A 10096-nucleotide genomic window follows, 5' to 3' on the forward strand; every position below is an offset into this window, starting at 1 on the left:
TCAGTCAGTCAGTCAGTCAGTTAGTGGCCCCGGTCCGCTGCGCCTGCGTCCGCCTCCACAGCTCTCCAAAGCCGAGACGCGCCACCGCCGCCGCCGATGCGGGCATGACATACTGGCAGCAGTAGTGGGCTTCCGTCAGCCTGCCTTTTGAGCAGATTACAAAAGGAGAGGAAGAGACATAAGAGTAGAAGAGAGTGAAGTGACTCATTCCTACCCCTGCCGTGTGTCGAGAAGAGTAGATGAGTCAATGGCAGGGGCACAGCCTGGAGTTCATGCGCTGCAGCTCAAGCCAGTGTCCGTTCCCGAGAGCCTAAGAAAGGGCAACAAATTTATGAAATGGGATGATGTAAGTAACGGCGAGAGCGGCAGTGAATGTCTAATTTTTGTTCACTGGCGGATGATTTCTGCACGCTTTATTTGCATGCATATGCCACTGGGGTGTATTACACAATCTATAGGCTACTCATGCAACAGTAGCTAATAGATTTAATTGTCAATGGAGAACCGCACTGAGAGGGGGGCTGCCTGCCCCTGGCTCGCTGGTTTTCATCCGATATAGAAATGCAGCAGCTTCTAGTGTTTATACTGACATGTGCTTTGTTTACATTTCCCCAAAATGTGTGTGTTTGTGCGCGCGCGAGTGCGTGCACGCGGCTTTAACAGTGCTTGTGTCTGAGAACGTGTGCACCGCTCATAAAATCAAACTGAACATTTGAATGAAGCTCGCCCCTCCCCCTTCTCTGTAAACGCTTTTTAAAAATAAATAAATAATAATCAATTAAAACCATTTACTACAATTTATTAGTGTGTCGGGGTTCAACGTGCGGATCGCAGTGTCACCACCAAGCAGGAGTTGAATAACCTCTCTGCTGTTTTTTGTTGTTGTGTTATTGTTTCCGGTACTACTCACAGTGTAGCTGTAGTGAAATGACCTTGATTAAAATTGATTGCACGCTGCTGTTGAGTAGCTGGAGAAAACACAACAGTAGTAGCCTTTCAACAGACAGCTCTGGCGCACTGCACCTTCCCCCAATAACAAATCAACACATGCTTCTAATAATCCCGTTAAGAGAATGAACCTAATAATTGATGCACTTAAAATAGAGTTTCAACTGTGTGACCTTATTGCACTTAATGGGTTATTTTCATCTCCTCTGCTGTCACCATAATAGCTCTCTGTATTCTGAAAGGGACTTTTTGTGATATTTGTTTCACACCTTTCCACAGCCCATCTTATTTGAATAACTGCATGCATTCCTCAGGTTTCTCCAAACCTATTTATTGAGTGAGCATTTGAATATGAGCACAGTCATGATCACTTTCATTCTGAGAAGTGGGTTGCTCTTTTCCCTCACTGGGAATGTGGCTGGCTGGAACTGTTGTTTGCAATGAGTTAACTGGTAAAGTTTCTGTCTTGTGTGAAAGTATTGATAAAATGAAATTCAAATCTAATTAAAGAGGAAATTGCATGTAAATCATACATGGAGGTTAGCATAGGCATTCCGGTGTTAATAAACTGTGTGTAATAAACTGTGCTGCTATGATAGTTGTGTATAAGTGGCATTTTGAAATTCAACTTAATGAGATCATACTAACAAATACACAGTGGACAAATCATATTCACTGAACCCAGGTGAGTCAAGCACAGCACAGATGGCATGAGTGGATGAGTGTTATAAGAGTGTGAATTTGTCAGTACAGATAGCAGAGAGGAAATTATGCACTGCTGCAAACCCACCACTCTGTCAATCATCAATCTTATGCCTAAGTAAGAGAGCTTGCCTATTTCCTTAACTAGTAATTACTAATGAGTGCTCACCCCTTCAGCTCTCTGGTTGGTATGCTGTGAGAAAGGGGGTGTGTGAGGTGTGCAACTGTTTCCCCTAACTGCTGTGTTTGTGTACTGTAGTTTGTACATGTGGGCCTATCTCCAGAACCAAATGCCCACCAGGCCTTTCCTGTAAAAACACAAACCCTCGAACACGGACGTACGCACAGATACTTTTTCTGTTTAATTTCCCATGCACTCCTTCCTTCCTCTTTCCTCTTTGTATCATTCCTGGAAAGAATTACACAGGGATAGAGAGATAGACTTTGAGAGAAAAAAGCCATCATAAATTGTCAGTGAAAAAGGTTTGAATTAAATAATTTTCTACTTATCATAGCTTCAGATGCTGGGCTCCACTCTCTGGATTTTTTTTTGTTTCAGTGAAAATGACTTTAATTCATTTGATTGTGATTGTGATTTTGTCCCACTGCTAAACACACGGTGGCAACAAAAAAAAGGTGCTAAGTTTTGTTTACTGTGTAAGAGTGGCATACTGTGCTGTATGAACAAACAAGCCATGTTGAGTGTTTCAGGAGCAAACTGTCTGAAGTGCTAGGTGCTACGTGGTTGACTGTTGGAAAAGAACAGAAGAGCAATCCGAAAGCCTCTTCAAATGTTTGTGAAATCCTCGAAAGTCCCAAACCTCCCAAACTCCCACGCACATACACATACCTTGTATTTTGGTTGCTGGTGCTTGCAGACAACTGGCTGCTGCAGTGGCTCTTGAAGTGCCTTGTTGTGGTTTAAAATATTACCTGGATTGTGTTATTATTCGCCAGTTAGTTCAAATGGCACATTCAGCACCAAGGGGAGGATAATGCTGCTTTCTGTTAATAGAGAGTGGAGGATAGGCAGGAATCCAAAGCCTCTAGGAAAGTGACCCTCCGTCTTAAAGATCACTGACAGCAACTGGCAAGGTATGAAATATGTGAAAGATGACGCCGGGTCCTTGTAAACAGAGATTTTTTAGAAGCTTATGTTTATATAGCCCTTTTGGTCTGGAGTGTGTTGAATAAGATATCATCAGGCTCCGCAGGGGAGCCTAAAATCCCTTAAAAGTAGTAGAATATGTCATTAGCATACAGAACAGAAATATGCTGAGCTCAAATCTCCTCTCTAACACACCCCCTCAGGTGATGGCTAATGGTACAAACTCTTCATTCTCCTGCCTGGAATCGTTTCCCTCAGGGGGTGTGTACTTTCGCAAGTCAGTCACTAATCTCATCTTAATTCAACCAAAAGCATGCCGCTGCCGCCTAATGTCTTCCCATTAACGAAAAATTCTCAGAATAGTCAAATGACAATAAAAACCACGAGCAGTGCCACTCCAGAGGTAGTAATCTCAGCAAATCACCGTGAACTCTAATCCACAATGTTATAAGTACTTGTGTTTTTCGTAAATGGGTAGACCCATGAGAAAATCTTTGCTAAGAGTCCGTAATGGCTTAATGTGTTTGTGGTGGTGGCCATGGAGAGTAAGGACATTAAGAAAGACGCTGGTGAAAATGACTGCTCTCACATCATTAGGTAGATTCCCACTGCTCTCAAGCCATCTAATTTTTTCTTCTCTGACATGACAAACAATCCATCAGTTGCCACGTCTTTCCCATCGAGTGAATTCTTGATTCGATTTGTTTGCAATATAAATAGTTTATTGTAAAAAATGTTTAATCCAACTAAACATTTTATAAAGTTTTCCAGGGGTAATGATGGCTTAATGGAAGATAGGAAAGCAGCATTAATCTGCAATAAGCTAAACTGGAGAAATTGGATTGTGGGTTGTAACTTGAGTGAAGATCCGAGATATGGGGCTGCAGTTAGTATGAGACGCTATATCTAAGAACTGCGAACATGAGGCTTTTATCCTGCCCTCAGGCTGAAAGCACTGTGTGTGAATGCTGCATGCATTCAGTGGTATGAACTGAGTCTTTTGTCATTCAATCAAGCCTGCAGAAATTGTGCAATCATGTGAGCAGAACCAAAACAATTCCCCTTGAGTCTCTAATAGATCTCACAGGGATGGCAAACGTCACTATTGCAAATGCTTCTGATGCGACATCGAACGAGACGCTCGTTTACTTTACGTTCACTTCCCTTGTTTCTTTGTTTCTCTTTTCTCTGTTTTTTCAATTGCTCCATGGGTTCATGAAGGGGTGGAGATCAGTATTGGTCTGTAATGGAGCAGGTGTGCTAGGTTCAATAAACTGACATTTTTTTTTAGGCAGTATGAAATGATTTCAGAGTACTAATAGTTCTCTACACCTCAACACAGACTCCTCCGCTGTCTACCAGCTCCCAGGTCAACCCAACACTGCAAGTTGCAAAGGGTCGCGCCCAAATATGACAAATATATGAAGTGTGTAGCAGATGCAGACCATTAACTCTGTCTCCCAGTGCTGTGACAGGGACATCATTAGAAGCCTCCAGAAGACACTTTGAAGATTTTCTTGCTGTGTGCAGCAAATGCGGTTTCCATTTCTCTGATCTCACAGCCATGGCTGATTGAGGAGGACAATATGCTACTGTTCGGCTGTACCACGGCCACTGTGGACACAAAGCAAAAGCTCTTTCTTTTTATAGAACCATCCAATAATATCTGGCGTTGCCATGTATGCCTCAGGGTCAAACTATGTGTGTCTGTGTGTGTGTGGTGTGTGTTGTGTAGTGTGTGTGTGTTTGTGTATGTGAGGCTTGGAGCCGGCTGTATGTAGGGAACTGTGGGAAAGCATTTGTCTGTTACAAGAGGGGGAAATGGAAACATCAGCTGTGAATCAACCTGCAGTTCATGATTGTAGTCGTCTCAAATATACACACTCACACACCACGCTGCTTGGTCATTTGTGGTGATGCCAGTTCATGATGGGGAAAGTACCCTAGAAGGAAAGGATTGTGTGCATGCTTACAACATAAACAGTACTTTTAATGTCATTTTCGATTCTGGTATGAATGTGGTATTGTAAAAACTAGACTTTGATCCTAAGAAATAAATTGGTTTACCCAGAGAGTATTCTGCCATACACACAAAAACACACACTCATGTAAAAACACAGACAGGGAAACACTGACATAATGTCTTATATTGTTGTTTTCCTCCAGGATTCTACCACTGTGACCCCAGTGACTCTAACTGTCGACCCCAAAGGTTACTACCTGTATTGGACCGACCAGAACAAGGTGAGACACTGCTTGCACTTGTAAATCACGCCAACTTTTTAGTTTTTAGGCTAATTCAGATCAAACCAGGAATCCCAAATTTAAAGCTTATTAAGCACCAAGTTACCACATGGGAGTTTATGCTCCTTCGAGCCTAGATTCATTTAAAGTCATCACATTAGCAGTAATCCATCTCAGTTTTGAAATTTTAAACATCTAATTAGCTCAATGCAGTGGCAAAAGTAGCATTGAAATGAAATGAATGAGGAACTATGTGTTTTTCTACAGTGCCATTGTCTGCATAGTGAGTAGGGAAGGAAGTAGAGTCCAGCCCATTTAAGTATAAGGAGCTTTGTTATCCACTAGCTTGTTCACACCCTGATGACTGGCACGGGGAAAGTGCCAATGCATCAAAGTACTTTCTGTTTTGTTATTGCCATTTGTGAATGTGAAAAATGCCTATCTCTCTTGTTTCGATTGACATGAATGTGATCAGTTGTCAGCAGAAGATAGAGAGGCAATTGACTGTATCTGCAGGCAGAATGGAAAAAATTAGAATAGATCTTTGTGTTTACAAACCTTATACAATATAATCTTGCCTTACAACGCGGGTCAGGTCTTAGATAATTCATTTTTGAATGATTAGTATTTGAATACATGTTGCTGTGGAACGTTACTGTGCTTCAGGCTTGAAAAGCTGTTATATTACCACAGCAAGGTATCATTTGTCCACACACATTGTTCACAGTCGCTTGAAGCTATCTAACTTTATTATATACTGCTGTCATTGCACGATCCAGTACTCATAACAATGCCAACGCCATTAGAGGTATTTGGTGGCTATGTTAGGCGTTCAGTTGTAATAATTATGATAGTACTCGTAGGATTATTAAAGAAGGATCGGAGGCTCTCTGGTAAATTGGAAATACATATATTTATATTTGGCTCAATTTTCCATTGTGAGGCTTTACAGACTGCAGTTAGCTTGTGTTTAATTTTGACATGTTTGATGTTTTAAGGTATGAGTGATTCCCAATTAGCTTGTTTACTTTAGCAATTTTTTAATGTTTGATGGACACTGACCCATCTTTCATTCATAATCTTAGTAGCACACCAGCAAGTGAGGTTCTAATTTAAGCCTGTAAAAGAGCAGTGCTGGAAAAGAGAAATCTGAACTGCTGCACCTGCAGTGCTTAATTTGACACCTGTGAGAATATTCCATAGTGCATTGTGTGTTTGTTTTCTCCTCTCCAGTTATGGCAAAGACTCATAATAACCAGGAACAAGATTGTGAAATATAAGATACTAGATGTTATCAGACCCACTCACCTTGTCAAGCATATGACTTACTCTAAGTTTAACCTTGCAAGTGTGTACATAATTTGCAGGGGCTGTTCTAGCTTCATCAAGTTGTTGTTTGCTCAATTTTTTTGTACTTACAGCTGTAGTACAAGTGTGCCTGTCTAGTGCCTCTATTCTGTAAAATCCAATCCAACTTCAAACAGCTCGACAGGCGTAATGTGTTCCTGTTCTATTTGCGTGTATAACTGTATCAGCAAAGGCAGTCAGAGGTAGACTAATTAATAGCTACCATTGATTTTATGTTTGCCGAGATGAGGGTATTTCACTGCAGCCATACCAGAGCATAGGCAGGAGTGCTGACCGAGACTCTACCTCTGTACACACACCTCGATACACAAAAATGCACATGGACATATGTGAGTGTTCCTGCTACTCCTGTTTGGTAACAGAGAAAGGATCCCGTAACTTCTGCTGTAAATTAATGCACTATATGTAGAAAGAGAGGGGATGTCTTCGGGGCATATGTTCAGTTCTAAAACTGAAAAAAATAAATAAATAAATAAACAATGAATGAGGAAAGACTTCCCTTTCTGGAAAGAGAGAGACAGACAGATATAAAAAGAGAGGAGCACTTTTAATGTCTGGCTGGCTTGTGTGTGTGGAAAGGTGTGTGTCTGTGGTCAGAGATAACAAGCACTGAGTGTAATTCTCCACTAAGAGAATTGAGAGAGGCTCTTTGGCATCAATTCGTCATTATTTCCTGTCTCTTTGTCATAAGGCGAGGATTTTGAATGATGAGGCTTTTGTGCGTGTGTGTTTACGTGTGTGGGTGTCTGTTCTGTCTCTCAGCCTTGAGAGCAGTCCTGCCGCACACATAATAACTCAAATTGATACCAAGCACAGCCCGGACAAAACTCTATTAGGGCATAAAGAAAGGCACCCGCTATATTCGTCAGGGCCGCTGTCAACACAAATGTGTGTTTGTATGTGTTTATAAGGATGTCTTGTCTCATGTTTTCACTTACTCATGATGGTATTGCACATCTGTTCACCAGACCAATTTAAACAAGCTACGATGCTGTGTCCAGTTGTTATGTGTGTGTTTGTTAGAGACTCAGTCTGATGGCCTGCAGAGTAAAAGCATTCTTTAGATTCTTCAGAAGCACAGCAGAACTGTACTCAGTGTGCCTACTGCGCTCACTTTCAAACACACACTGTCACTGGTGGATACAGTTTTTACTATTGACTGTAGGCCTTGGAACCGTTTAACATTGCAGAAGACTAGTTTTATATTTGAGAAGTATTTCCTCATTTTAAAGAAAATAATAATACAAATATTTTTGTTATTGACTTGTGTTACCATACCATTTTAAGGCTATTAATAGTGTGTGTCAGAGCTGTGAACTCCCGTGATATGACTTGAGTCATTAATTTCTGATTACTTTAGACTTGCCTTTACAAAATCAGAAAGGACTTGCAGCTAGACCTTGACTTTAATTAACACCAATGACTTGATATCCTCCCCATGCCCCAAGGATGTCAAATGCTGTTGCACGCAAGCATACAGCGAATCAACTCTTAATTTTCCTGTCAACAAATACTGTTTGAATCAATCCAACAGTAGCCAACTACATTGCTGGTAAAGATGTCTCTGGCAGTGCACATCAGCAGACAGACAAAAGACAATACCTCAGACTGTCACATTCAAATATAAAGATTCTGCTTTGGTCAATGGCAACATTCAGAACATGCAGCTCAAAAATCACAGAAAACTTCAACTGAACCTTGATGCTAAACAAACAACAGTAAGTTGACTCACATTTGTGTTTTATGGCCAGCATATAGCCTAAGCTAATGTTAGTTAAGAGCTGGCGTTAATCAGTTAATATGCATAAAATCGAAGGGCTTGACAAGGTCAGTATTGTAACAGAATTTTTCCATCCAGACTTTGGCATCCTAAATATTCTCTTGTTCATAAACAATCAGCAATGTCTAACATTAGTTGTCTTTCATTGTTAGGTTACTAGCAGTGAAATTAACTTAACATTGCTAATTTCATAATGACTTGTTTAGAACTCGAAAAACAAACCTTAGGACTTGAAACTTAACTTGAGAACTCATATACACTCGAGAATTAGTTATGATGTGCAAAGCAGATACTTTGTATACAGAACGCTGGCATGTGTGACTGAGACACTGAGACAGAGAGAGGCGAAAGGTGATAGAAGGACATTGCTGTAACTCCAGAGGTTTGGCTTTTCCATCTAGTCATGAGTTCTTCTGTCAGAGTCGGATCCAGCAGTGGATTTCAGCCACATTTTAAGGTCAGAAAGGCAAAGTTTAGTTTTGACAGCAGCAAAACCTCAATGTCAAATCTGTTTAGGTGTGATGTTCTTTGCCTTTACTTTCTGGCTAGCTTTTTAGTTGATGACTCAAGACTTGAAGATTCCTCTAGTTTCATCTTGATGCCTTTGTTGTAGTCATAGTAAGTCAGGCTGACAATACGGCCTCAGCCTCAAACAGAATCTCTGTGACAGACTTGTCAGAACTAAGATATGAACTAAGATAAGAACTAATGAGATACTTTTATTGATTCTTGATTGAGTGTCAGGGTACTTGAGGTGACATAACAGTGGCAGCAATTCATGAGACGAGCTAAGACGCCTTGGTTCTGGATCCAGAGATAAGCTTCATTTGATTTTTTTCGCTTCCATCCCTCTGCTTGTGGACGCTTGCCAAAACAGGAGTTTGAACAATGCCACTCCTGTTTAAGATTGTTAACATAGTCTGATATAGTTGAAAGGTACCGCACAACCTCCCTCTCTTCCTTTGTGAATAGAAACAGGTGCAAACTGTGGATTCTACTGTGATGTGAGTTCTGTATTTTTAAACAGGGCACTGCAGTGTAAACTCATGCAGTCATAACTCTCCCTTGTTTGTATGTGTTTGGTTCAGAGTCCATTTGGCCGGCTTTTAATGTTTCTGCACGCCCTTTCCTTCACCTTGTAAGACCCGCTGTTTTGAGTATATACACACACACATACACACACACGATGATGATGATGGCACTGACAGTGATGCTTTTGATTATATTCATGGTGACCATGACAACGTCAGTAAGAATAACACCAGTAGTAAAAAACTGAGCTCATTGTAAATGAATACTAAGCAGTAACCCTATGTCAACATATTCCCATCCCACTTTAGAAATATATTAACAACAGTGTCATAAATGTTGGAGGGAAGTTATTCAATCTCCTTTATTCACTGTGAATCAGTAAAAGTAGGTTACATCGTTTCTATAGCTATTAAATAACATCTCACAAGGAAATGTGCACTACACTCAAGAACAGGGAACTTAAATATAGTTATACTGTAGTTTCCTTGTACAGAATTACTTAACATTCCCGTTTGTTCACTCACTTATGCATTGGTGGCATTGAAAGGGGGAATTACATAGCTTTTGTTAAACTGTGATGGTGACAGAGGTACACAGCTGATTGTTTAGCTTATACTAGAATTTGCTAAGAAATGAGTAAGAAATAGAAATTACTGACAACACCAGTCACCCGTTTCTATCAGTCACTATTTCCACCCTCCTCTATGGTTGACTACTTTACATATACAGTGCCATGGTAACCAGAAATCAGCAAGAGGTATGTAGAGCTGGTTTATTTGACCACATTTACATAGATGTATATGTCATGCTCTGAGTAACAAACTTGGGTATCAATACCTAACTTAACAAACCCACACAGCCACACACAGTCACATGTGTAGGCATTGACACACACACAAACACACCTAAACACA

The 10096-nt window shown here is 40.6% G+C and overlaps 1 protein-coding gene across 1 annotated transcript in view; it reads left to right on the forward strand.

Moving 5' to 3' along the window:
* Positions 1 to 19: 19 nt before the first annotated feature.
* LOC118340893 (1-phosphatidylinositol 4,5-bisphosphate phosphodiesterase beta-1) overlaps positions 20 to 10096 on the forward strand; it is a gene marked incomplete in the record, with an annotated part of 102206 nt that continues 92129 nt past the window's right edge. Inside the window, 2 exon segments of the mRNA XM_035679050.1 lie at positions 20 to 346; positions 4925 to 5002. Of these exon segments, the coding sequence (XP_035534943.1) occupies positions 248 to 346; positions 4925 to 5002 (177 nt within the window).

This window comes from Morone saxatilis, unplaced genomic scaffold (genome assembly GCF_004916995.1).
Source record: "Morone saxatilis isolate NCDOM2014 unplaced genomic scaffold, NCSU_SB_2.0 Contig7, whole genome shotgun sequence".
Taxonomy (NCBI): Eukaryota; Metazoa; Chordata; class Actinopteri; family Moronidae; genus Morone; species Morone saxatilis.